This window comes from Diprion similis, chromosome 13, assembly GCF_021155765.1.
Source record: "Diprion similis isolate iyDipSimi1 chromosome 13, iyDipSimi1.1, whole genome shotgun sequence".
Classification (NCBI taxonomy): Eukaryota; Metazoa; Arthropoda; class Insecta; order Hymenoptera; family Diprionidae; genus Diprion; species Diprion similis.
The window spans coordinates 1392663-1420622 of NC_060117.1; the positions used below are offsets into that span (position 1 = coordinate 1392663).

At 41.5% G+C, this 27960-nt stretch overlaps 3 protein-coding genes across 4 annotated transcripts; 2 read left to right on the forward strand and 1 right to left on the reverse strand.

The window, feature by feature from the left end:
* Positions 1-15443: 15443 nt before the first annotated feature.
* Positions 15444-19810, reverse strand: LOC124413766 (eukaryotic translation initiation factor 3 subunit B). Of its 2 annotated transcripts, XM_046894523.1 has the most exons (12): positions 19632-19810; positions 18996-19191; positions 18557-18869; positions 18118-18474; positions 17832-17974; positions 17560-17695; positions 17265-17460; positions 16909-17089; positions 16458-16698; positions 16211-16319; positions 16009-16103; positions 15444-15556 (listed from the first exon to the last, which is right to left on the reverse strand). In XM_046894523.1, the coding sequence occupies exons 1-11, from the start codon at positions 19765-19767 to the stop codon at positions 16009-16011; spliced, it is 2103 nt and encodes a 700-aa protein (XP_046750479.1). In that variant the 5' UTR covers positions 19768-19810; the 3' UTR covers positions 15444-15556. The 2 variants fall into 2 exon arrangements, with proteins under 2 accessions (XP_046750479.1, XP_046750478.1); XM_046894522.1 differs by lacking the exon at positions 15444-15556 and having other exon boundaries at positions 15811-16103.
* Positions 19811-20948: 1138 nt separating this feature from the next.
* On the forward strand, positions 20949-24019 carry LOC124414200 (multiple inositol polyphosphate phosphatase 1-like). Its single transcript, XM_046895178.1, has 10 exons — positions 20949-21126; positions 21245-21376; positions 21486-21679; positions 21755-21871; positions 22049-22199; positions 22344-22554; positions 22677-22892; positions 22998-23291; positions 23720-23808; positions 23910-24019. The coding sequence occupies exons 1-10, from the start codon at positions 20949-20951 to the stop codon at positions 24017-24019; spliced, it is 1692 nt and encodes a 563-aa protein (XP_046751134.1).
* An 81-nt stretch (positions 24020-24100) lies between these two features.
* On the forward strand, positions 24101-27495 carry LOC124413767 (multiple inositol polyphosphate phosphatase 1-like). Its single transcript, XM_046894524.1, has 8 exons — positions 24101-24309; positions 24727-24858; positions 25206-25399; positions 25556-25672; positions 26145-26295; positions 26462-26672; positions 26775-26990; positions 27149-27495. Exons 1-8 carry the CDS (start codon positions 24129-24131, stop codon positions 27486-27488), a joined length of 1542 nt encoding a protein of 513 aa, XP_046750480.1. The 5' UTR covers positions 24101-24128; the 3' UTR covers positions 27489-27495.
* The last annotated feature ends 465 nt before the right edge of the window (positions 27496-27960 follow it).

Consider the following 27960-nt stretch of genomic DNA (forward strand, 5'->3'; position numbering starts at 1 on the left):
TGCAAAGGGGTTAGTTAGCCTTGGATTTTTTTTGGCCGAAAAATCTTTTGTCTGGGAATCGATCCGTATGACGCTTTTTAGACTAATTCGAGGCCCAGGAACTCAGAAAACACATTAAAAATAGCCTGGGACCAGCAGCAGAGAAATGACGATGAAAATCTGCAGTTTTTCGGCTGTAACTTTGCAGGCGTTGCTCGCAGCGTATCGGGACTGCGGTTAATCGATTCCTCTCGCAAAATCACGTCGAAATAGTACCCTAAAGAATTAATTGCAGCACTTTTCGAAGTCGTCGAAATTTTCGCCAAAAATGCAAAGGGGTTAGCCTTGGATTTTTTTTGGCCGAAAAATCTTTTGTCTGGGAATCGATCCGTATGACGCATTTTAGACTAATTCGAGGCCCAGGAACTCAGAAAACACATTAAAAATAGCCTGGGACCAGCAGCAGAGAAATGACGATGAAAATCTGCAGTTTTTCGGCTGTAACTTTGCAGGCGTTGCTCGCAGCGTATCGGGACTGCGGTTAATCGATTCCTCTCGCAAAATCACGTCGAAATAGTACCCTAAAGAATTAATTGCAGCACTTTTCGAAGTCGTCGAAATTTTCGCCAAAAATGCAACGGGGTTAGCCTTGGATTTTTTTTGGCCGAAAAATCTTTTGTCTGGGAATCGATCCGTATGACGCTTTTTAGACTAATTCGAGGCCCAGGAACTCAGAAAACACATTAAAAATAGCCTGGGACCAGCAGCAGAGAAATGACGATGAAAATCTGCAGTTTTTCGGCTGTAACTTTGCAGGCGTTGCTCGCAGCGTATCGGGACTGCGGTTAATCGATTCCTCTCGCAAAATCACGTCGAAATAGTACCCTAAAGAATTAATTGCAGCACTTTTCGAAGTCGTCGAAATTTTCGCCAAAAATGCAAAGGGGTTAGCCTTGGTTTTTTTTTGGCCGAAAAATCTTTTGTCTGGGAAGCGATCCGTATGACGCTTTTTAGACTAATTCGAGGCCCAGGAACTCAGAAAACACATTAAAAATAGCCTGGGACCAGCAGCAGAGAAATGACGATGAAAATCTGCAGTTTTTCGGCTGTAACTTTGCAGGCGTTGCTCGCAGCGTATCGGGACTGCGGTTAATCGATTCCTCTCGCAAAATCACGTCGAAATAGTACCCTCAAGAATTAATTGCAGCACTTTTCGAAGTCGTCGAAATTTTCGCCAAAAATGCAAAGGGGTTAGTTAGCCTTGGATTTTTTTTGGCCGAAAAATCTTTTGTCTGGGAATCGATCCGTATGACGCTTTTTAGACTAATTCGAGGCCCAGGAACTCAGAAAACACATTAAAAATAGCCTGGGACCAGCAGCAGAGAAATGACGATGAAAATCTGCAGTTTTTCGGCTGTAACTTTGCAGGCGTTGCTCGCAGCGTATCGGGACTGCGGTTAATCGATTCCTCTCGCAAAATCACGTCGAAATAGTACCCTCAAGAATTAATTGCAGCACTTTTCGAAGTCGTCGAAATTTTCGCCAAAAATGCAAAGGGGTTAGTTAGCCTTGGATTTTTTTTGGCCGAAAAATCTTTTGTCTGGGAATCGATCCGTATGACGCTTTTTAGACTAATTCGAGGCCCAGGAACTCAGAAAACACATTAAAAATAGCCTGGGACCAGCAGCAGAGAAATGACGATGAAAATCTGCAGTTTTTCGGCTGTAACTTTGCAGGCGTTGCTCGCAGCGTATCGGGACTGCGGTTAATCGATTCCTCTCGCAAAATCACGTCGAAATAGTACCCTAAAGAATTAATTGCAGCACTTTTCGAAGTCGTCGAAATTTTCGCCAAAAATGCAAAGGGGTTAGCCTTGGATTTTTTTTGGCCGAAAAATCTTTTGTCTGGGAATCGATCCGTATGACGCTTTTTAGACTAATTCGAGGCCCAGGAACTCAGAAAGCACATTAAAAATAGCCTGGGACCAGCAGCAGAGGAATGACGATGAAAATCTGCAGTTTTCCGGCTGTAACTTTGCAGGCGTTGCTCGCAGCGTATCGGGACTGCGGTGAATCGATTCCTCTCGCAAAATCACGTCGAAATAGTACCCTAAAGAATTAATTGCAGCACTTTTCGAAGTCATCGAAATTTTCGCCAAAAATGCAAAGGGGTTAGCCTTGGATTTTTTTTGGCCGAAAAATCTTTTGTCTGGGAATCGATCCGTATGACGCTTTTTAGACTAATTCGAGGCCCAGGAACTCAGAAAACACATTAAAAATAGCCTGGGACCAGCAGCAGAGAAATGACGATGAAAATCTGCAGTTTTTCGGCTGTAACTTTGCAGGCGTTGCTCGCAGCGTATCGGGACTGCGGTTAATCGATTCCTCTCGCAAAATCACGTCGAAATAGTACCCTCAAGAATTAATTGCAGCACTTTTCGAAGTCGTCGAAATTTTCGCCAAAAATGCAAAGGGGTTAGTTAGCCTTGGATTTTTTTTGGCCGAAAAATCTTTTGTCTGGGAATCGATCCGTATGACGCTTTTTAGACTAATTCGAGGCCCAGGAACTCAGAAAACACATTAAAAATAGCCTGGGACCAGCAGCAGAGAAATGACGATGAAAATCTGCAGTTTTTCGGCTGTAACTTTGCAGGCGTTGCTCGCAGCGTATCGGGACTGCGGTTAATCGATTCCTCTCGCAAAATCACGTCGAAATAGTACCCTAAAGAATTAATTGCAGCACTTTTCGAAGTCGTCGAAATTTTCGCCAAAAATGCAAAGGGGTTAGCCTTGGATTTTTTTTGGCCGAAAAATCTTTTGTCTGGGAATCGATCCGTATGACGCTTTTTAGACTAATTCGAGGCCCAGGAACTCAGAAAACACATTAAAAATAGCCTGGGACCAGCAGCAGAGAAATGACGATGAAAATCTGCAGTTTTCCGGCTGTAACTTTGCAGGCGTTGCTCGCAGCGTATCGGGACTGCGGTTAATCGATTCCTCTCGCAAAATCACGTCGAAATAGTACCCTCAAGAATTAATTGCAGCACTTTTCGAAGTCGTCGAAATTTTCGCCAAAAATGCAAAGGGGTTAGCCTTGGATTTTTTTTGGCCGAAAAATCTTTTGTCTGGGAATCGATCCGTATGACGCTTTTTAGACTAATTCGAGGCCCAGGAACTCAGAAAGCACATTAAAAATAGCCTGGGACCAGCAGCAGAGGAATGACGATGAAAATCTGCAGTTTTCCGGCTGTAACTTTGCAGGCGTTGCTCGCAGCGTATCGGGACTGCGGTGAATCGATTCCTCTCGCAAAATCACGTCGAAATAGTACCCTAAAGAATTAATTGCAGCACTTTTCGAAGTCATCGAAATTTTCGCCAAAAATGCAAAGGGGTTAGCCTTGGATTTTTTTTGGCCGAAAAATCTTTTGTCTGGGAATCGATCCGTATGACGCTTTTTAGACTAATTCGAGGCCCAGGAACTCAGAAAACACATTAAAAATAGCCTGGGACCAGCAGCAGAGAAATGACGATGAAAATCTGCAGTTTTTCGGCTGTAACTTTGCAGGCGTTGCTCGCAGCGTATCGGGACTGCGGTTAATCGATTCCTCTCGCAAAATCACGTCGAAATAGTACCCTCAAGAATTAATTGCAGCACTTTTCGAAGTCGTCGAAATTTTCGCCAAAAATGCAAAGGGGTTAGTTAGCCTTGGATTTTTTTTGGCCGAAAAATCTTTTGTCTGGGAATCGATCCGTATGACGCTTTTTAGACTAATTCGAGGCCCAGGAACTCAGAAAACACATTAAAAATAGCCTGGGACCAGCAGCAGAGAAATGACGATGAAAATCTGCAGTTTTTCGGCTGTAACTTTGCAGGCGTTGCTCGCAGCGTATCGGGACTGCGGTTAATCGATTCCTCTCGCAAAATCACGTCGAAATAGTACCCTCAAGAATTAATTGCAGCACTTTTCGAAGTCGTCGAAATTTTCGCCAAAAATGCAAAGGGGTTAGTTAGCCTTGGATTTTTTTTGGCCGAAAAATCTTTTGTCTGGGAATCGATCCGTATGACGCTTTTTAGACTAATTCGAGGCCCAGGAACTCAGAAAACACATTAAAAATAGCCTGGGACCAGCAGCAGAGAAATGACGATGAAAATCTGCAGTTTTTCGGCTGTAACTTTGCAGGCGTTGCTCGCAGCGTATCGGGACTGCGGTTAATCGATTCCTCTCGCAAAATCACGTCGAAATAGTACCCTAAAGAATTAATTGCAGCACTTTTCGAAGTCGTCGAAATTTTCGCCAAAAATGCAAAGGGGTTAGCCTTGGATTTTTTTTGGCCGAAAAATCTTTTGTCTGGGAATCGATCCGTATGACGCTTTTTAGACTAATTCGAGGCCCAGGAACTCAGAAAGCACATTAAAAATAGCCTGGGACCAGCAGCAGAGGAATGACGATGAAAATCTGCAGTTTTCCGGCTGTAACTTTGCAGGCGTTGCTCGCAGCGTATCGGGACTGCGGTGAATCGATTCCTCTCGCAAAATCACGTCGAAATAGTACCCTAAAGAATTAATTGCAGCACTTTTCGAAGTCATCGAAATTTTCGCCAAAAATGCAAAGGGGTTAGCCTTGGATTTTTTTTGGCCGAAAAATCTTTTGTCTGGGAATCGATCCGTATGACGCTTTTTAGACTAATTCGAGGCCCAGGAACTCAGAAAACACATTAAAAATAGCCTGGGACCAGCAGCAGAGAAATGACGATGAAAATCTGCAGTTTTTCGGCTGTAACTTTGCAGGCGTTGCTCGCAGCGTATCGGGACTGCGGTTAATCGATTCCTCTCGCAAAATCACGTCGAAATAGTACCCTCAAGAATTAATTGCAGCACTTTTCGAAGTCGTCGAAATTTTCGCCAAAAATGCAAAGGGGTTAGTTAGCCTTGGATTTTTTTTGGCCGAAAAATCTTTTGTCTGGGAATCGATCCGTATGACGCTTTTTAGACTAATTCGAGGCCCAGGAACTCAGAAAACACATTAAAAATAGCCTGGGACCAGCAGCAGAGAAATGACGATGAAAATCTGCAGTTTTTCGGCTGTAACTTTGCAGGCGTTGCTCGCAGCGTATCGGGACTGCGGTTAATCGATTCCTCTCGCAAAATCACGTCGAAATAGTACCCTAAAGAATTAATTGCAGCACTTTTCGAAGTCGTCGAAATTTTCGCCAAAAATGCAAAGGGGTTAGCCTTGGATTTTTTTTGGCCGAAAAATCTTTTGTCTGGGAATCGATCCGTATGACGCTTTTTAGACTAATTCGAGGCCCAGGAACTCAGAAAACACATTAAAAATAGCCTGGGACCAGCAGCAGAGAAATGACGATGAAAATCTGCAGTTTTCCGGCTGTAACTTTGCAGGCGTTGCTCGCAGCGTATCGGGACTGCGGTTAATCGATTCCTCTCGCAAAATCACGTCGAAATAGTACCCTAAAGAATTAATTGCAGCACTTTTCGAAGTCGTCGAAATTTTCGCCAAAAATGCAAAGGGGTTAGCCTTGGATTTTTTTTGGCCGAAAAATCTTTTGTCTGGGAATCGATCCGTATGACGCTTTTTAGACTAATTCGAGGCCCAGGAACTCAGAAAACACATTAAAAATAGCCTGGGACCAGCAGCAGAGAAATGACGATGAAAATCTGCAGTTTTTCGGCTGTAACTTTGCAGGCGTTGCTCGCAGCGTATCGGGACTGCGGTTAATCGATTCCTCTCGCAAAATCACGTCGAAATAGTACCCTAAAGAATTAATTGCAGCACTTTTCGAAGTCGTCGAAATTTTCGCCAAAAATGCAAAGGGGTTAGCCTTGGATTTTTTTTGGCCGAAAAATCTTTTGTCTGGGAATCGATCCGTATGACGCTTTTTAGACTAATTCGAGGCCCAGGAACTCAGAAAACACATTAAAAATAGCCTGGGACCAGCAGCAGAGAAATGACGATGAAAATCTGCAGTTTTTCGGCTGTAACTTTGCAGGCGTTGCTCGCAGCGTATCGGGACTGCGGTTAATCGATTCCTCTCGCAAAATCACGTCGAAATAGTACCCTAAAGAATTAATTGCAGCACTTTTCGAAGTCGTCGAAATTTTCGCCAAAAATGCAAAGGGGTTAGCCTTGGATTTTTTTTGGCCGAAAAATCTTTTGTCTGGGAATCGATCCGTATGACGCTTTTTAGACTAATTCGAGGCCCAGGAACTCAGAAAACACATTAAAAATAGCCTGGGACCAGCAGCAGAGAAATGACGATGAAAATCTGCAGTTTTTCGGCTGTAACTTTGCAGGCGTTGCTCGCAGCGTATCGGGACTGCGGTTAATCGATTCCTCTCGCAAAATCACGTCGAAATAGTACCCTAAAGAATTAATTGCAGCACTTTTTGAAGTCGTCGAAATTTTCGCCAAAAATGCAAAGGGGTTAGCCTTGAATTTTTTTTGGCCGAAAAATCTTTTGTCTGGGAATCGATCCGTATGACGCATTTTAGACTAATTCGAGGCCCAGGAACTCAGAAAACACATTAAAAATAGCCTGGGACCAGCAGCAGAGAAATGACGATGAAAATCTGCAGTTTTTCGGCTGTAACTTTGCAGGCGTTGCTCGCAGCGTATCGGGACTGCGGTTAATCGATTCCTCTCGCAAAATCACGTCGAAATAGTACCCTAAAGAATTAATTGCAGCACTTTTCGAAGTCGTCGAAATTTTCGCCAAAAATGCAAAGGGGTTAGCCTTGGATTTTTTTTGGCCGAAAAATCTTTTGTCTGGGAATCGATCCGTATGACGCTTTTTAGACTAATTCGAGGCCCAGGAACTCAGAAAACACATTAAAAATAGCCTGGGACCAGCAGCAGAGAAATGACGATGAAAATCTGCAGTTTTTCGGCTGTAACTTTGCAGGCGTTGCTCGCAGCGTATCGGGACTGCGGTTAATCGATTCCTCTCGCAAAATCACGTCGAAATAGTACCCTAAAGAATTAATTGCAGCACTTTTCGAAGTCGTCGAAATTTTCGCCAAAAATGCAAAGGGGTTAGCCTTGGATTTTTTTTGGCCGAAAAATCTTTTGTCTGGGAATCGATCCGTATGACGCTTTTTAGACTAATTCGAGGCCCAGGAACTCAGAAAACACATTAAAAATAGCCTGGGACCAGCAGCAGAGAAATGACGATGAAAATCTGCAGTTTTTCGGCTGTAACTTTGCAGGCGTTGCTCGCAGCGTATCGGGACTGCGGTTAATCGATTCCTCTCGCAAAATCACGTCGAAATAGTACCCTAAAGAATTAATTGCAGCACTTTTCGAAGTCGTCGAAATTTTCGCCAAAAATGCAAAGGGGTTAGCCTTGGATTTTTTTTGGCCGAAAAATCTTTTGTCTGGGAATCGATCCGTATGACGCTTTTTAGACTAATTCGAGGCCCAGGAACTCAGAAAACACATTAAAAATAGCCTGGGACCAGCAGCAGAGAAATGACGATGAAAATCTGCAGTTTTTCGGCTGTAACTTTGCAGGCGTTGCTCGCAGCGTATCGGGACTGCGGTTAATCGATTCCTCTCGCAAAATCACGTCGAAATAGTACCCTAAAGAATTAATTGCAGCACTTTTCGAAGTCGTCGAAATTTTCGCCAAAAATGCAAAGGGGTTAGCCTTGGATTTTTTTTGGCCGAAAAATCTTTTGTCTGGGAATCGATCCGTATGACGCTTTTTAGACTAATTCGAGGCCCAGGAACTCAGAAAACACATTAAAAATAGCCTGGGACCAGCAGCAGAGAAATGACGATGAAAATCTGCAGTTTTTCGGCTGTAACTTTGCAGGCGTTGCTCGCAGCGTATCGGGACTGCGGTTAATCGATTCCTCTCGCAAAATCACGTCGAAATAGTACCCTCAAGAATTAATTGCAGCACTTTTCGAAGTCGTCGAAATTTTCGCCAAAAATGCAAAGGGGTTAGCCTTGGATTTTTTTTGGCCGAAAAATCTTTTGTCTGGGAATCGATCCGTATGACGCTTTTTAGACTAATTCGAGGCCCAGGAACTCAGAAAACACATTAAAAATAGCCTGGGACCAGCAGCAGAGAAATGACGATGAAAATCTGCAGTTTTTCGGCTGTAACTTTGCAGGCGTTGCTCGCAGCGTATCGGGACTGCGGTTAATCGATTCCTCTCGCAAAATCACGTCGAAATAGTACCCTAAAGAATTAATTGCAGCACTTTTCGAAGTCGTCGAAATTTTCGCCAAAAATGCAAAGGGGTTAGCCTTGGATTTTTTTTGGCCGAAAAATCTTTTGTCTGGGAATCGATCCGTATGACGCATTTTAGACTAATTCGAGGCCCAGGAACTCAGAAAACACATTAAAAATAGCCTGGGACCAGCAGCAGAGAAATGACGATGAAAATCTGCAGTTTTTCGGCTGTAACTTTGCAGGCGTTGCTCGCAGCGTATCGGGACTGCGGTTAATCGATTCCTCTCGCAAAATCACGTCGAAATAGTACCCTAAAGAATTAATTGCAGCACTTTTCGAAGTCGTCGAAATTTTCGCCAAAAATGCAAAGGGGTTAGCCTTGGATTTTTTTTGGCCGAAAAATCTTTTGTCTGGGAATCGATCCGTATGACGCTTTTTAGACTAATTCGAGGCCCAGGAACTCAGAAAACACATTAAAAATAGCCTGGGACCACCAGCAGAGAAATGACGATGAAAATCTGCAGTTTTTCGGCTGTAACTTTGCAGGCGTTGCTCGCAGCGTATCGGGACTGCGGTTAATCGATTCCTCTCGCAAAATCACGTCGAAATAGTACCCTAAAGAATTAATTGCAGCACTTTTCGAAGTCGTCGAAATTTTCGCCAAAAATGCAAAGGGGTTAGCCTTGGATTTTTTTTGGCCGAAAAATCTTTTGTCTGGGAATCGATCCGTATGACGCTTTTTAGACTAATTCGAGGCCCAGGAACTCAGAAAACACATTAAAAATAGCCTGGGACCAGCAGCAGAGAAATGACGATGAAAATCTGCAGTTTTTCGGCTGTAACTTTGCAGGCGTTGCTCGCAGCGTATCGGGACTGCGGTTAATCGATTTCTCTCGCAAAATCACGTCGAAATAGTACCCTCAAGAATTAATTGCAGCACTTTTCGAAGTCGTCGAAATTTTCGCCAAAAATGCAAAGGGGTTAGCCTTGGATTTTTTTTGGCCGAAAAATATTTTGTCTGGGAATCGATCCGTATGACGCATTTTAGACTAATTCGAGGCCCAGGAACTCAGAAAACACATTAAAAATAGCCTGGGACCAGCAGCAGAGAAATGACGATGAAAATCTGCAGTTTTTCGGCTGTAACTTTGCAGGCGTTGCTCGCAGCGTATCGGGACTGCGGTTAATCGATTCCTCTCGCAAAATCACGTCGAAATAGTACCCTAAAGAATTAATTGCAGCACTTTTCGAAGTCGTCGAAATTTTCGCCAAAAATGCAAAGGGGTTAGCCTTGGATTTTTTTTGGCCGAAAAATCTTTTGTCTGGGAATCGATCCGTATGACGCTTTTTAGACTAATTCGAGGCCCAGGAACTCAGAAAACACATTAAAAATAGCCTGGGACCAGCAGCAGAGAAATGACGATGAAAATCTGCAGTTTTTCGGCTGTAACTTTGCAGGCGTTGCTCGCAGCGTATCGGGACTGCGGTTAATCGATTCCTCTCGCAAAATCACGTCGAAATAGTACCCTAAAGAATTAATTGCAGCACTTTTCGAAGTCGTCGAAATTTTCGCCAAAAATGCAAAGGGGTTAGCCTTGGATTTTTTTTGGCCGAAAAATCTTTTGTCTGGGAATCGATCCGTATGACGCTTTTTAGACTAATTCGAGGCCCAGGAACTCAGAAAACACATTAAAAATAGCCTGGGACCACCAGCAGAGAAATGACGATGAAAATCTGCAGTTTTTCGGCTGTAACTTTGCAGGCGTTGCTCGCAGCGTATCGGGACTGCGGTTAATCGATTCCTCTCGCAAAATCACGTCGAAATAGTACCCTAAAGAATTAATTGCAGCACTTTTCGAAGTCGTCGAAATTTTCGCCAAAAATGCAAAGGGGTTAGCCTTGGATTTTTTTTGGCCGAAAAATCTTTTGTCTGGGAATCGATCCGTATGACGCTTTTTAGACTAATTCGAGGCCCAGGAACTCAGAAAACACATTAAAAATAGCCTGGGACCAGCAGCAGAGAAATGACGATGAAAATCTGCAGTTTTTCGGCTGTAACTTTGCAGGCGTTGCTCGCAGCGTATCGGGACTGCGGTTAATCGATTCCTCTCGCAAAATCACGTCGAAATAGTACCCTAAAGAATTAATTGCAGCACTTTCCGAAGTCGTCGAAATTTTCGCCAAAAATGCAAAGGGGTTAGCCTTGGATTTTTTTTGGCCGAAAAATCTTTTGTCTGGGAATCGATCCGTATGACGCATTTTAGACTAATTCGAGGCCCAGGAACTCAGAAAACACATTAAAAATAGCCTGGGACCAGCAGCAGAGAAATGACGATGAAAATCTGCAGTTTTTCGGCTGTAACTTTGCAGGCGTTGCTCGCAGCGTATCGGGACTGCGGTTAATCGATTCCTCTCGCAAAATCACGTCGAAATAGTACCCTAAAGAATTAATTGCAGCACTTTCCGAAGTCGTCGAAATTTTCGCCAAAAATGCAAAGGGGTTAGCCTTGGATTTTTTTTGGCCGAAAAATCTTTTGTCTGGGAATCGATCCGTATGACGCATTTTAGACTAATTCGAGGCCCAGGAACTCAGAAAACACATTAAAAATAGCCTGGGACCAGCAGCAGAGAAATGACGATGAAAATCTGCAGTTTTTCGGCTGTAACTTTGCAGGCGTTGCTCGCAGCGTATCGGGACTGCGGTTAATCGATTCCTCTCGCAAAATCACGTCGAAATAGTACCCTAAAGAATTAATTGCAGCACTTTTCGAAGTCGTCGAAATTTTCGCCAAAAATGCAAAGGGGTTAGCCTTGGATTTTTTTTGGCCGAAAAATCTTTTGTCTGGGAATCGATCCGTATGACGCATTTTAGACTAATTCGAGGCCCAGGAACTCAGAAAACACATTAAAAATAGCCTGGGACCAGCAGCAGAGAAATGACGATGAAAATCTGCAGTTTTTCGGCTGTAACTTTGCAGGCGTTGCTCGCAGCGTATCGGGACTGCGGTTAATCGATTCCTCTCGCAAAATCACGTCGAAATAGTACCCTAAAGAATTAATTGCAGCACTTTTCGAAGTCGTCGAAATTTTCGCCAAAAATGCAAAGGGGTTAGCCTTGGATTTTTTTTGGCCGAAAAATCTTTTGTCTGGGAATCGATCCGTATGACGCTTTTTAGACTAATTCGAGGCCCAGGAACTCAGAAAACACATTAAAAATAGCCTGGGACCAGCAGCAGAGAAATGACGATGAAAATCTGCAGTTTTTCGGCTGTAACTTTGCAGGCGTTGCTCGCAGCGTATCGGGACTGCGGTTAATCGATTCCTCTCGCAAAATCACGTCGAAATAGTACCCTAAAGAATTAATTGCAGCACTTTTCGAAGTCGTCGAAATTTTCGCCAAAAATGCAAAGGGGTTAGCCTTGGATTTTTTTTGGCCGAAAAATCTTTTGTCTGGGAATCGATCCGTATGACGCATTTTAGACTAATTCGAGGCCCAGGAACTCAGAAAACACATTAAAAATAGCCTGGGACCAGCAGCAGAGAAATGACGATGAAAATCTGCAGTTTTTCGGCTGTAACTTTGCAGGCGTTGCTCGCAGCGTATCGGGACTGCGGTTAATCGATTCCTCTCGCAAAATCACGTCGAAATAGTACCCTAAAGAATTAATTGCAGCACTTTTCGAAGTCGTCGAAATTTTTGCCAAAAATGCAAAGGGGTTAGCCTTGGATTTTTTTTGGCCGAAAAATCTTTTGTCTGGGAATCGATCCGTATGACGCTTTTTAGACTAATTCGAGGCCCAGGAACTCAGAAAACACATTAAAAATAGCCTGGGACCAGCAGCAGAGAAATGACGATGAAAATCTGCAGTTTTTCGGCTGTAACTTTGCAGGCGTTGCTCGCAGCGTATCGGGACTGCGGTTAATCGATTCCTCTCGCAAAATCACGTCGAAATAGTACCCTAAAGAATTAATTGCAGCACTTTTCGAAGTCGTCGAAATTTTCGCCAAAAATGCAAAGGGGTTAGCCTTGGATTTTTTTTGGCCGAAAAATCTTTTGTCTGGGAATCGATCCGTATGACGCATTTTAGACTAATTCGAGGCCCAGGAACTCAGAAAACACATTAAAAATAGCCTGGGACCAGCAGCAGAGAAATGACGATGAAAATCTGCAGTTTTTCGGCTGTAACTTTGCAGGCGTTGCTCGCAGCGTATCGGGACTGCGGTTAATCGATTCCTCTCGCAAAATCACGTCGAAATAGTACCCTAAAGAATTAATTGCAGCACTTTTCGAAGTCGTCGAAATTTTCGCCAAAAATGCAAAGGGGTTAGCCTTGGATTTTTTTTGGCCGAAAAATCTTTTGTCTGGGAATCGATCCGTATGACGCTTTTTAGACTAATTCGAGGCCCAGGAACTCAGAAAACACATTAAAAATAGCCTGGGACCACCAGCAGAGAAATGACGATGAAAATCTGCAGTTTTTCGGCTGTAACTTTGCAGGCGTTGCTCGCAGCGTATCGGGACTGCGGTTAATCGATTCCTCTCGCAAAATCACGTCGAAATAGTACCCTAAAGAATTAATTGCAGCACTTTTCGAAGTCGTCGAAATTTTCGCCAAAAATGCAAAGGGGTTAGCCTTGGATTTTTTTTGGCTGAAAAATCTTTTGTCTGGGAATCGATCCGTATGACGCTTTTTAGACTAAGTCGAGGCCCAGGAACTCAGAAAACACATTAAAAATAGCCTGGGACCAGCAGCAGAGAAATGACGATGAAAATCTGCAGTTTTTTGGCTGTAACTTTGCAGGTGTTGCTCGCAGCGTATCGCGACTGCGATTAATCGATTCCTCTCGCAAAACCACGTCGAAACAGTACCCTAAAGAATTAATTGCAGCACTTTCCGAAGTCGTCGAAATTCTCCTTAAAAAACCAAAGGGGTAAGCCTTACTTTTTTGCTCATTTTCGAAGCTGAAAATTTCCCGTCGCGGAATTGATTCGTATGACCCCTGCTGGATTAATTGGACGCTCAGGAAATTAGAAAGCATAGCAAACAGAGCTTAGGACCACCACTAGAGAAATCACGACGCAAAGACCAGTCGCAAAAAATTGGAGAAAACATGTCTTTTTCTTTATGGCTGTAACTTTCGATATGTTTCTCGCAGCGTATTGGGACTGCGCCTTATCGATTTCTTGCGCAAAATCACTCCGGAATAATGCCCTAAAGAATCAATTGCAGCACTCTTTCAAGTCGTCGACATTTTTACCAAAACGTATAGGAGTCAGCCTCGCCTTCTTTTTGGCCGAAACAAGTCCCATTACGGAATCGATTTGCATTCCCTATGTTAATTCGAGTTGCATCACCCCTACCCTGTACATATGTCAGATTTCATATGTGACGTTGAATCATTTTTTTGTATCTCCAATCGTCTTTAACTTCATTGTCATTCGGCAACCTGCGATAGTTTAGTATACAGTACTGACACCAGAATACTTTTACACGACTTTATGCATATTGTTTGAACCGAAACTTGAATATTGTGGCCCGTAATATTCCTTTCCCACCTCACCGAGCACCCGACGCAAATATCATATTCTTTGACTGTCTCTTGCTATCCGTTGTTTGCAGCAACTTTGAACTGGATGCAATTGGATTCACCTGCAAAATCACTTGATAATATAAAAAGGAATAAATGAAACGGCGCATTCTCTAAAAACCTCAGAAAATGAACGGAAAAATCACAAAAGGTCAACATTTATTCCAGGTTCTACCAACCTTCCCATGCTACTTAGAAATGAACAATTTGCAGAAATTTCAGCGTGAAATTGCTTCTGGTATAAGGAGAACATTTGAGTCGAGATGATATTCAAAAAACAGGGACTAATTGAAAAATTGTGTGCATTTTTGAGGCTGAGAATCTCGATACATGCCTGCCTGCTTGAAAGGGCGCATGTGATCGCTTGCTTTTATGCTATTCCTGAGATTTTTAAGCGTAAAATTACTCTTCGTAATAGGAGAACGTTCGACCCAAGTTCATGCTTCAAAACATAGATTTAGCGATAGATTGATTGAATAAATCTGAGTACGCGCAGTAGTATACAGTAGTCTAGCACACAGGCGCCTGCACTTATTCTCTAAGGCCACCTATTACGCGGCCATGCGTTGCTGGTGTTCTTTCAGTGACCATCAGGCCTCCCCTCATATATAAGTGCCTATATTTAGGCGTACTCCGAATCCAAGAGCGATCAGCCGTTTGACAATAATTTATATTGTTGTAACGGTCAGTAATTGCATATAGAAAAGGTAGGAAAGTAACGACTAAAAAATTCAAAGAGTTCAATTCAGTTTTCAAGTTATCTAATTTGCAAATACTATCCCATATGTTCTTCGTGTAGGTGTTCGTGAAGACAAGGTATGATGCATAATGTTCATCTACTACAAACATATGTGTATAGATATTAGTGTTATATGATGTTTCGTTTTAATATTTTCCTTATTTCGAACCGCTGGGTTACCACTCTATTGTAAAGAAAACTTTTCAAATGATATTTCTACGCAAGTTTCGAAAATTTTCGTGCACGACTTTTGGTCAGAGGGTGGAGAGTTGATAAGGGTATGAGTTTAGGTCATCTGTTCGCTATCAGCTTTCCTCGCTGTTGAATGTTATGTTTGTTGCGATATTTGGAGCTAAAAACTCATCTCGGATCTGATTAGGATTATCCTCTGTACTGTACACTCCGAGGAATCCACAAAACGCATTTAGAAGTCTCATGACCAACAGCCGAGGAAATATCTTGTTTTTGGGCTGTGACTTTTGATCCGCTGTTCGCAGTGACTCTGGACCACTCGCAATCGATTCTTTTCACAAAATGACCTTGATATAGAGTCTTAATGAATAAATTCTAGCTGTTTTAAAAATCTCCGAAAAAATTGGCGAAAATTACGAAGGACGTAATCCTACTTCCAGCGCGGCTTTCCGGGTAAGTTTATTCGTCTTAGAATAGATTAGCAGATGCTGCTTCCTAATAATTGGACCATGAGGAATTTATTCAAAAGACATTCAGACCATTGTAGAATCAAATACTGAACAAATACGATAACATAGTTTTGTCTCTATCACACTATCTTGGAAATTCCTATTCCGCTCAAATAGAAACAAGACGCAATCGACATTGGCCACAAAATACTGATCTTAACACCTTCAAAGTTTCTCAAAATTTTCATTCAAATATGGAATCTAAGTTCAATGCGTGGTAAATGACTACTGGAAATTGGACAATGTCGCTGATTCAAAAGTGTTGAACTGCGGGGAAAGGAAAGGGATTTTAGTTTTGACGCACTCACATTTCCACGTCATGATTTTCTTACTTCGTCTTCGACAATACTCTATAGAAAAGTATTCATAAAACAATGTTCGATTTCAAATGGCTTTCCGAAAGGGTATTATTAGATAAATAAAAATAGTCTGTGTGACTTAAAAAATTGACAGTGTGACAATCATTGTAGCAGTTACAAGTATTACAGACTATTCTATATGGTATGTGATAGAATTTGATTGTACTACGTTTGCCGCGTTCTATACGTGGTGTAAAATCATCGAGGAAAAATGACCCGATGATGAAGAAATAATAAAATACAAATTCTACGCAATTGCTATAATAGTAAAAGAAGACCATCATTAATGTTTTATAATGGAAATGATGCCACTTGCAGCGTGGGTCACCTCCGTTCCAGAGTTAGTAGGTACAATACACCATGAAATCCAACAATTCAACGGTCTTACACAGAGGTTTCCAAGTCCGGCAAGACCGAATTATTTCAATTCTTAGGATACTTTCTTAATCGATGACGAATGTCTCTTCTTTGATGAAAAACTCAATCGATTCCTCCTCAACATTCTTCGTATCAGAGTCCAGCTCGTCCGTGTCAATATCTAATAAAAAAAAAACAAAGAAATTAGTACGCGATTCAGTACACAAAAATATTAGCAAATCGGTACACATTATTTTCTATCTCCAGTTCAGCGACGGTAATACGTACTATTGCGTAGCTCAAGGCGACGCTTCTTTTGGCTGTTCCATTCTTCGATACGTTTTGATCGATATTCTTCGAATTCCTTCATCAGTGTACAACGCTTTTCGATCAATTCCTGGAAAAACAAGGGTAGAAATCATTCGAGGGTACGGGTAGTTTTTAAATGTTACGATAGAAAAAAATGAACTATACAAATAACTGAAAAGTCGCTAATTGATCACAAATATTCCGCATTGGAGTAAGGAAATATTACCTTCGAGGCGCGAGTGAGCCTCATTCGATCTTTGCTTTCGAATTGTGCCGAATACTTCTTCAGGTTCTTCTGAATTTCTTTGATTTGCTTGGCGGTCAGAAGCGTGACTGGCCTTGGACGCCATAGAAGCTGATTGAACGCCGTCAAATTGACTCTCTTCAAAATACGACCTTGGAACGACCAAATCCAATATCCGTTGTCAACGCTCGTCTTCCAGCTTGACACTCCAGTCACAACGTATCTGAAAGAAGGCGTATTTCATTTTTGATTCGTGTCATTTACCCACGTTCCCTGCTTCATTTCTAAGCTTATTATAAAACTAAATGTTTTCAAGTAGCTAGGGAAGAGATTAAAGTAAACTTCACAAGCAATAAAGGAACTTGAATTGGCGGTGCTAAAAAAAACAAAAAATTAGGCAAGAGAATAAATCAAATGAAATGAGAATAAATACCGGCCGGTAGGGTCCCACTCGACGTCAGAGGTCTGGTAGTGATCAGTGGTGTTCATTATAGTGAAATCGTTGGTATCAATAAACTCCAAGGCACCAGCCATGGTGGTAAGACCAGCGAGTACAATGAACTGGCCAGCAGGAGACCAGAACAGGTGATTGCACGCCTTCTTCTCGAGTTTTTCTAAAAAAGAGTTTGAAAAAATGAACAACTTGAAGGGACATTACAAGACTGAAGAACACGTGTTTGTTCTATAGACTGATATAGATATCTTCAGATATATACAGCACACGATTTCGTCTTATTTAATTGAATATAATTACTTCGCAAAACATTGAAACTGGATTGAAAAGCTTACTGAGAAGATCGGGATGTAGTCCAGGGCGTACACCGTAGAAGCTAACGTTTACGCTGGGTATTTCACCGTGAATGATGGCGAATTTACTACCCACAGGTTCCCAGGCGAACGCGTGAATCGGTTCCTTCATTTCGACACTATCGACCGGTATCTGCTTTTCACGCATGTGGAATATCTCGAAGTTGTACGACATTCCCTGCAAATAAATCAAGATAGCAAATTAAATACCAATAATATACTATAATTTAGGTAACTGGAAGAAGTTTAAAGAGCCTTTACTACGTGCTATACTTACAGTGTATTTTTGTTCAGTTTTTTCTTTCCTCTTTGCAAAACGGTCCACCTTGACACAGAGGTAATCACCACATTTTTGCCAGTGAATTTTACAGTCGGCAACATTGAATAGATTTTTGTTACGAATTTCGTTGCGGCTAGAAGGGAAAAAACACAAACACACATGAATTCCGCGAATCGGTATAAGAACCTAAGTTTTAACACAAGCTTTTGGTTGGTTAACTGACAAATGTGAGCAACATTTCAATTCCAACCTTGAACTCTATGCTATACCTGGGAATTTCCAAAAGTGTGACCCTAGCTGGGACGTCTTTGTCTTCCGGCACCCAATAGGCTAGAACATTATCAGTGGGAGACCAGCTGAAGTCTCTTATCCCTGGTATCTTGATGCTCTTTTTGTCAAGTAGTCCAAATGACTAAAAAATCAAAGAAATGCAAATGCTTAGAAGGGACTATAACATAGTTGAACATTCACACAATATAAAAATCGCCCAACTGGCGGAAAAAATGTAACATTGATGTGCAGATAGATCAAAAAAAGATAGTGAAAAAAACCTACAGGCGTTTCGTAGATACTGAGCACATCTTCGCCCATGCGAGCGAGATATTTGTCGTCGTGTGACCATCGAAAAATGGGCCAGACCGAGGACCCGTCAGGATTAAAAGATCGTTTTTCTTGACCGGAGAGAATATCCCAGACAACAAGCCGCTTCTGATCGACGCTGCTCTCAGCTCTGGGTGAATATGAGACGAGATAACGTTCGCAAGGTGAAAAGTCAACGCACTCGACCCCGCGCTGACCAAACTTTGCCTTCTGCTCGAACTTTGGACCACCCCACAATGCGACTCCTGGCTTATGGAAAGTCGCTATGTATGTGCCCAACGGAGACCACTTGACGTATGTATCTGTCCATCGCTGAGGTCAATTAAAAAAGGGGATTAAGCCGTGTGTATTTCAATTTGCACATTGATCTAGTCGAACTGTGAAAAACTGTTACCGGTCGGTCCTCCAGCAGCGTCGGTTCAGGTGCAGAATTTTGCCATATCTGAACAGAAACCGCAGGTCCATTTCCAGAGAGGACGCAGAATTGGTCGTACGCATCAGGATCAAGGAGATAGTAGTGAAGGTCACCGCTCGATGTATATGGCTGGGGCTTTGGCGGTTCCCACTCGTCCGGTGTATCCTCAAACTTTTTGAAATCCGTGAACAAATTCACCTTAAACGTGTGCTGCTTGTCGAGCTTGTAATTGTTCGTCAACTGGACTGCAGCTAATGCGTTCACCGGACTCTTGTACTCCAGGAATATGTAGCTGCGATACCAGTATTAATTAACAAAAAACCCAAGGAGTGGAAAGAAACAAGTAACGAGTTGTTTTAGTTTTTCTGCTATTTTAGCGTTATAGAATTAAAATTTATGCTCTTCTAATGATCTTTACCCTTTAGTCAGGCCATCTTCGTTCTTGGGGTACCACTCGTTGACGATGTCGCCAAACTTTCCAAACAGCTTGTTGATCACCATTTGGAGTTTTTCCAAACGCTCGGGTCCAACTTGCGGAACACCGTCGACGACAACGACAGCTTCAACGCCATCGGTCTCAGATGGTTTCTGCCTAATGAGCTCGCCAAGTAGTTCTAGGCAAAGGAATAAAAGTTGAATGAAAACATAACAAACTCGATTTAGAATTAAACGGCGAATCGGTGGCTGGTGTTAAATAACATTCAGGGGCTATTATGAATGCAAAATGTTATTTTGAATGTGTGCCAATACAAAATTGGGAAAATTAATTGACGCTCAAGTACCGAGTTAGGCCGTGTCACGTCTGAAGGAAAAATATCGCACTAACGTTCGGAGGTTAAAATGCTAAAGCAATAAAAAAAATTGAAGAGGTTATTGAAACTGGGCGGAAAATCGTCGGGATCCCGAGATGAGAAGGTATGGAGTTCGGAGAAGGTGTGCATATGCGATAACTTTCGTGCCACGCCATGCTAGCCATGCCATGCCGTGACCGAGCCCCGAGGAGTGATCGAGATGACACGAGTGACGCGAATGTGAAATGTAAGAGTAGAAATACCTTCGTCGGTTACATCGTCAACGAATCCCTCGGGATCGCTGAAGTTCGGCTCGTCGTCCGCGTTGATATTCTCATCGTCGTTTTTACCAGGATCATCGTTATGCGGCGTTTTATCCGCCTCCCGTTTCTTTGCCATCTTGGAAACCTCTTTCTAAAGGGACTGAAAGTGGTCGCAGAAAATGTATATCAACGCTTCCGTCTGACCCCATTCGATCTATCGCGACTCGGTTATATCGAATGAATCGATTCAGGCAGACGCATTTTGCTGACACCTTCGCGTTGTTGGGTTTGGCCAGTTGCCGCCTGTTAGGCGCTAAAGAGGGTCGGCCAGCCTGTGGATAGGCAATTTGTATTACGTTTTGTGATCCGTATCAACGTTGATATTTAATTTCATTTTTCTTCTCATCGGTTGCAATATAGTATTAAAAGAGAGTTCGTTTATATTTCTGCACATCTGACACAAGAAACGTGTTTTTCAATTGAATAAAAATTTGCTTTAGTCGGTGTCATTTCAAACAGCTTTGCAAAACTGGTACACAATTTTCTTCAAATAAATTCTCTTCAGCGATATACGTGATTGGGAAACCGAAAAATTGGAATCGAAAAGATACTACAGCTTTATTCACAGTGGTGTAATACACTATAAAACGATACCAAGTAAGTCATTATATACTTTTGCCATGTTTCAAAATATGAAATTCGGTGAAGAAAATGATTACCCCAGAGTTGAGCAATTGCTTTGTTGATTTGCAAGTTTGCGAACATTCGCCCTCTATTTATTCAGTTGAAAAGTATGTTTTCTTTATTTTTCGTTGCATGGAGAAACATTTTAATTTTAGTCTAAACTTCTGTGGGCTTCAAGCATGCGAAGAAAAACTGATAATAAATTACTGTGTCTAGTGTGAATGGTAAATTAATTGACAAAAGAAATAGGAATGAATCTGTCAAATTATTGGGAAAAGATCAAGCAAATCATTTCACAGTTGGAAATGCCACAATTTGACGTATAACACATTATAACAAAGAAATTAGACTAGAGGACCTTGTATTATCGGAACAGATATTAATGTCTTCGGGATATGGACTTTGAATACATTCACTTTAGCGATTGCACGTGATTAGTAATGTGAAAAGTGTCAAGTGTGACAGTATATCTATATAAAACATAATTGTTCAGTGTATAGCGTTCCGACAGTCGCCGAAAACAGTTCCGTACACTAGCTAACGAATTTCACTTTCAAATATTTCTCCATATATTACATAGTTCAAAATATTCCTTACATTGATAGACAATGTTTTAAACCTACTAGCGGTAAAATGTTCACTGTAAAAAAATCGTTTCTTCTTTTGATTGCGATTTCTTTGTCAAGGTGTGAAGTTATGTACCAAAAGTCGAATCATTGTTATGCTAAGAATGCCAATCCGTACGTAAAAATGGGTACCAGAACTGCATATCAATTCATTCACGGTAGAACACCGTTCGAAAAAGTACCAAGTAAGTTGCATAATTCGTTGGTTAATGTTTCTTGATGGCACTTTTTAAAACAGGAGACCAGTGTTTGTCGTTAAAAATACGCAAAACAATAAAGCACACTGTGTAAATTTATGTGCAGATTGCAAGCCGGTACAGATTTGGATGATGATAAGACACGGAACGCGATATCCAGGGCGACGAGTAATACAAACAATGTTGACCCTTTCCGAGTTGCGAGATCAGATAATTCAGAATCACAAAGTACGAGGATGTAAGTACGGAGAGGTACAGAAGCTTGCCAGTCAATTTACAAAAGAATGCGACGATTTACTTAGTCTCAAAAATTCACCGAGAATAATATTTATGTCTTATTGATACAGACGGCCATTTGTGTCTGGAGGATCTAGAGAATTTGAAGCGTTGGCGTCTCAGCAAATCAATCAGCATTGAAAATGCCGAAGCACTGCACCCACAGGGAGTAAAGGATATGAGTATGCTCGGTAAACGTATCAGAAATAATTTTCCTGAATTATTTCCACCATACGTGACTGACATCAGTCCAACGAATTACAAGGTACCGCCAAAGAGATTCTTAAATGTTTAGTAGAGTTGTTTGAAAAGAGAAGATCGATTCGTTTCTGTATTTCAGTTCCGTTCGTTGAGTGGAGGTCGATTGAGTTCCAGCGTAAAGGCGATGATGTCGGGACTCTTGGATGGAGTCGATATCCCCGGAGAAGAACTTTCAATCAACGAAACATTATTTGCGGTATGTTTACCGATCCACTAATAAATCTGAAAACAATGATGCTTTCTTACTCCAAACAGTTTTTAACACGCTTGAGGTTCAATGGATATGCTTGGCTCGCGAGCACAAAAATTTTACTTAGAGAAACAAATAATTGCATACCTGATGTTAATTACAGTAAAATTTTCTTAATTCCAGGCGTATCAACGATGTCCAAAGTGGAGAACCGAGGTGGCTAACAATCAGGAACATCTTGTAGAAGTGTCAAAATACATCCACGGCCCAGAGTATCGAAAACTGTTATCAAGTGTGAGTGAACGGCTTGGATTCCAGGACAATGTCGACATGGGTATGTCAGGGATTGAAAGAATACCGTTTCCACTATGAAAGAAATTTTTTCCGTGATCAATTGGAGCAGGAATGACAGATGATGAAAAAAATTTTATGCTTGTTAATCAGAAGTTAGTATAAACTTGAAATATGTAATTACCAGCAACGGTTCATCATATGTGGGATATGTGCCGTTATGAAATGGCGTGGGAAATCAACAAGTTGTCACCGTGGTGCGCCGTGTTTAGCGAAGAGGAATTAAAAGTCATCGAATACAAGGACTATTTAGTTGACTTCTACAAACGGGGATACGGTCACGAATTCAACATTCGTTTGGGGTGCCCTCCTCTGCGGGACATGATCCATAGTTTCCAGTGAGTCGTAGCGGAAGTCCAAGTGGATGGTCCAAGTCCTTGCCAAACATCTGTGAAAATTAATTTATGGGTGAAATTATTTTGTACAACCTATTAAACGTGCGTGCATCGAATCTTTACAGAAAAATCGAAAAGGACAATTACAGCTACTCGAAAGAACCGAAAGGAATATTCAACATCGGACGATCGGGAAGCTTGCATTTATTTATGACCGCGTTGGGACTCGCCAAGGATCCTATTCCTCTATTATCTAGCAATTTTAAAGGAATGAGTACGTATCAGTGGAGTACCTCTGAAATTGGATCATTCACCGCGAACGTCGCCGTTATATTTTACAAGTGAGTTGACATCGTTTAAAACAATCCAAATTTTATAAACTTTCGCTAAAATTTTCGAGGCATTATGTTCTGAGAATACTTTACACGGAGTATGTTTATTTTCAGATGTGACGATCCTGTGACTTCGAATAAAGTGAAATTTTACCTGGCCGAGAAGCCCGTAGACTATCCAGGATGTAAGAACGGTTTGTGCGACTGGAATTACTTGAAGAATAAGTTTCAAGAATTTGTATCGAATTGCAACGATGATTTTTGTCACGAAACTAGCAGCGATGCTTCATCGGCAAAGTTGCAAAAGATGTTCAAGTTGTTGCTGGTGCTGCCTGGCCTGGTCTTCCTTTTGGTCCACATACGACGTCCGAAACGGAAGTTGAGACAATTTTCTTTAGCTTGCAACAGGTACAAAAATAATCCGATGATAATGTAAAGAAAATAGAATTTTGTCAACTACAGCATTTGTCTGAGTGCCTGATGAAAAATTTTCAAAGAGGCGAAAATCTATCTTATGAAATGTCAAAATTCAGAAAGTCAGAATACAGGAAAGTCAAAATATAGTCTACATTCTAAACATATTCAACCCCACCTTATGAACTCGTTCTTTGCATACAAAGCAAAACCGCAAACGACTCGCAATAGAAATAAAGATTAGAAAAGATGGAGTTTTTTTGATTTCCACTGTTCAGTTATGCTAATTCTAAACTTTGATAAGGTTTTCTGAAACCTGAGGATAAATTAGTAAACGAAGTGATAGAATCCGAAAAAATATTACTAAAAGCGACCTCAGTGGAAAAAAATAACTAAAAGTAAATATAGTGATGCAATGTCAGCCTAGTTAAATTCTATTGTGATCTATTAATACTTGCACAAACACATTACGAATTGCATTTCCACGAGGCAGCTAGATATTTGGTACTTTGTAAATATCACACACATGTTACTTGTGTCGTATGACTACCGTGTTTTGAATAAAATTTAAATGAACTCGAGTGTATTTAATTAATGAATAAATATTTGAAGTGAAATATAAACGCACTGAAAATAGACACGATTTAAAGCTATCCGTTCAAGACAGAATTTTACAAAGTCTGTCGAGACGATCTGTTGTGCGGAAGGATTTCTCACAGTAAGAGAAAAAAATTTTAGTTCCAAATATTTCACCACGGTTTAACGATTTCTTAATTTTATCATTTGCTTTAAAGCATTTTTCTGAAACAATTCAAGTCTGTCCACGACCAAATGTTACGAGTAAAAGAATCGCTACTTATTCTAATCGCCACGTTGTTATCATCCGGCCACGTTTTATGTCAGAAAGCTGAGTATTGTTACGCTTACAATGAGAATCCATATTTAGGAATGGGCACGAAAACTGCCTACAAATTTATTCATGGCGGTGAAACACCGTACGAAACGGTACCAAGTAAGTTACGTTACATTATTTTATTCTATTATGCTTCTTCTTTATTGTAAAATTTCTACCCTGAACTAATGTCACATTCTCATTGCGTACAGTTCGTTTTACCGTTCGAAAAAAATTCAATAATTGAAATACTTTTAAGACGTTTCGATAGTTGAATCCCAAACGCGTCACGTTTGTGAATTAATGTCGTGTTTCTTATTTCACGTATGCCGATTGATCATGGCCTCAAATTATTTAACTGGCAAAATGCTTTACGTGGCCTTCATTACCAACTGTGCAAACAAGTACGAACAACCTTGCTTCGGTACAATTTGTCAATCTTAGTATTTGTATTGTCAGTAAGTTTTAACAGACAAAACGGGTGTTTTTAAATACAGTAGTTAGCGAGAAATTAATATTGTTGAAACTTATTCACAGACTGCAAGCCGATACAGATATGGATGATGGTAAGACATGGAACCCGATATCCGGGTACAAGAGAAATCCGCGGAATGAGATCCCTTCCAAAGTTACGAAATCAGATAATTTACAATCACAAAGTACGAGGATGTAAGTTAAAAAATATATATATACCGTGTGTCCATGAGGAAAGTGCACACCTTATGCGCTTGCTTAAAGTCGTTTGAATTTTATTGGACGACAATTACCACCTGATTAGAACTTACCGACAGTTACCGACAGTTACCGACTGTCAGAAAATGTCCCTAGGAGGAGACCATTAGCTGTGGGCCTAGGGACATTTTTTAACACTCGCGATTGGTACTGCGTCGGCTTCTCAATCAGGCGGTAACTGTCGGCCAATAAAATTCGAACAAAGAAAATAATCGAGAAGGATAAATATCGATGCACATTGACTGTAAAGCTGACAAATTAAGTTTTTTTCATCCGTGTTACAGCGGGTCGTTTGTGCCCTGAGGATCTGGAGAATCTGAAGCGTTGGCGACTCAGTAAATCTATTACATACGTTAACTCCGACCAACTAAATAGCCAGGGGATCGAGGACATGAATCAACTCGGCAAACGTATCAGGACTAATTTTCCGGAATTATTTCCACCTGCGGTAACTGATGTCAGCGCAAGGAATTACAAGGTATGAGTGACCGTAGGAAAAGAGAAATAATGTCTCGCAATTTAGCTTTGCAGGTGAAAGAAGAGAGCGGCGAAGAGGAGGGGGAGGGGGGGGGGGGGGGGTAAATACTGATCCTTGATTACAATTTTTTTCCATTCTATGCTCTTTTTATTTTAGTTCCGTATGGCGCGAGGGGGACGAATGAGTTCGAGCCTGACGGCATTTAGAGATGGACTCTTGAACGGAGTCTATGTTCCAAAAGATGAACTTCCAGCCAACAGCACATTGTGGGTGGTTCGTTTTTGATTCTACGATTTACAGTTTTTTTTTTTTATTTTGCTCGTGTCTGTGGTTTTTATTCGAATGATCAGGTTTGTCGAAGAACTCAGGTTTCTGCGTCATAAGCATAACTCTATCGCGCACCGAATCCTTTGCGCCTGATACACAAAGGCTGTTTTCCCTTTACTTCAATTTCCTGCCAAAACTCGACACGAAATGATTTCATTCAACGACATCACTTACAATTAGTATCGCGTTGTGTCAAAAAATTGAGGTAAAAGGCACTTTTTGACGAACTACTGGTATCGGTACAAAAATGAACCAAAGTATAGTTTACGTCACACACAATGTGGTTCTGGTACACTTTGGTTGCTATACCAGTGAATCGCCAAAAATTGACGTAAAAGGAAAGCGACCAAAGTCTGATACACATCCGTTTTAAATTCAGAACAAACTTGATGAACTGTGGGTTTTGAAAAAATTTCAGGCATATTCGCGTTGTCCAAGGTGGGAAACGGACGTGGCAAACGATCCAGTGCACCTCAACGAAGCAATAAAGTTTGTCCATGGTCCAGAGTACCAGAATCTGATAACAAACGTTAGTCAACGACTCGGATTCCACCACAATGTTAGTTCAGGTATGACAGCGTACGAAATAATGGCAAGATAAGAATAGGTGGCGAATTAATAACTGTGCAACCATCTGAGGGAAGAAATGAAGGTCAACGAGAATATAGAAATTCAAGGTTTTAGATGTTGAAAAAAATTAGTATAATTTTGAAAAAGTAAATATGTAATTACCAGATGCGGTTCGACAAATGTGGGAAATGTGCAGTTACGACAAGGCGTTGAAGGTGTCAAAGTTGTCGCCATGGTGCGCGGTCTTCACCGATGAGGAAATGAGGGTCTTCGAATACAAGGACGCCTTGATTGACTACTATAAGCGTGGAAACGCTCACGAATACAACGTCCGGTTGGGCTGCCCGCCTCTGCGAGACATGGTCGATAGTTTCCGGTGAGTCTCGATCGACGTCCAAGTTCCTGCTCGATGGTTGGAAGAGGGAAGAAGAATCCGATAGAGCCTCGTGATAAATCAGTGTGTGCGAAAATTTCACAGAAAAATCGAAGGCGAGGACGGTGGCTACTCGGTGGAGCCGAAAGGCGTTTTCAACGTCGGGAGATCGAGAAGCTACCATTTGTTCATGGCTGCCTTGGGCATCGTCAACGATTCCTCGCCCCTGCTAGCGAGCGATTTCAAACTTAGGAAAAAATACTTGTGGAATACGACGGAGATTGGATCATTCGGAGCCAACATCGCGGCTGTATTTTACAAGTGAGTCGAAGCGGGTAAGATGCCCGGAATTTCACATTTTTCAAAACTTTCGCCAGAGTTCGTCGTACTCCAGAAGTGCTTCGGAAAGAAAACGATGATATTGCTTCGAAGATCCCACTTGCTCTCCGTATTCTCAAACAACGTCGATTACTTTCCAGATGCAACGACACGGCCTCGCCTAACAAAGTCAAGTTTTATCAGACTGAAAAGCCCGTCGACTACCCGGGATGCGTGGAGGGTTTGTGCGACTGGGAGTACTTGAAGAGTAAATTTGAAAAAGCGGTAGCGAGATGTGACGATGTCGAGTTTTGTGGCCAAATTGTCGTCGCCGAACCGTTGATCGAGATTTTGCCGTCGTCGGAACAGTTCATGCTCGTACTTTGTGTCCTGATTCTCCTCGTCCTCAACGGACCGCGTCTGAAACGGATATTAAGAAAAATGCCACCATGTTGTTATTACAGATGCAGAAGTCGTCCATTTGTGATATTAAATGTATAAAATTTGACCTATATATAACACCAATTTGTCCGTATTACCTGATCGAACGAAAGGCAAACGATGAGTTGAATTTCACGTTTTCGTGAATGTTTTCACACGCCTGGTAATTGTTTACACGAAGTGCGGTAACGAGAACAAATATTTTATACCTACTCAAGGTGCAATGTAGATCAATGTGAGTATGTTTCTGCAGCATGAAAGTGGGCGTTAAACGCAAATGGCCAAAAGCCACGTTCAAATTCAATAATACATCAGTTTCAAGTGAAGCTGTTATACCGCTTGCGACATTCGCGCGCTTGTAAGACTCGTGTCGGTTCATCGTTACGTTCTAATCCCATGATTAGAGTTAATTGAGTTTACTGGAATAGGCAATACACGAGGAAACATTTGAACTGCAGTGGCGAAGTAAATTCCTCCCCAAATATTTCGTCGCAAATGAAATAGTGATATTATTTTAATACATTGCTCGTGT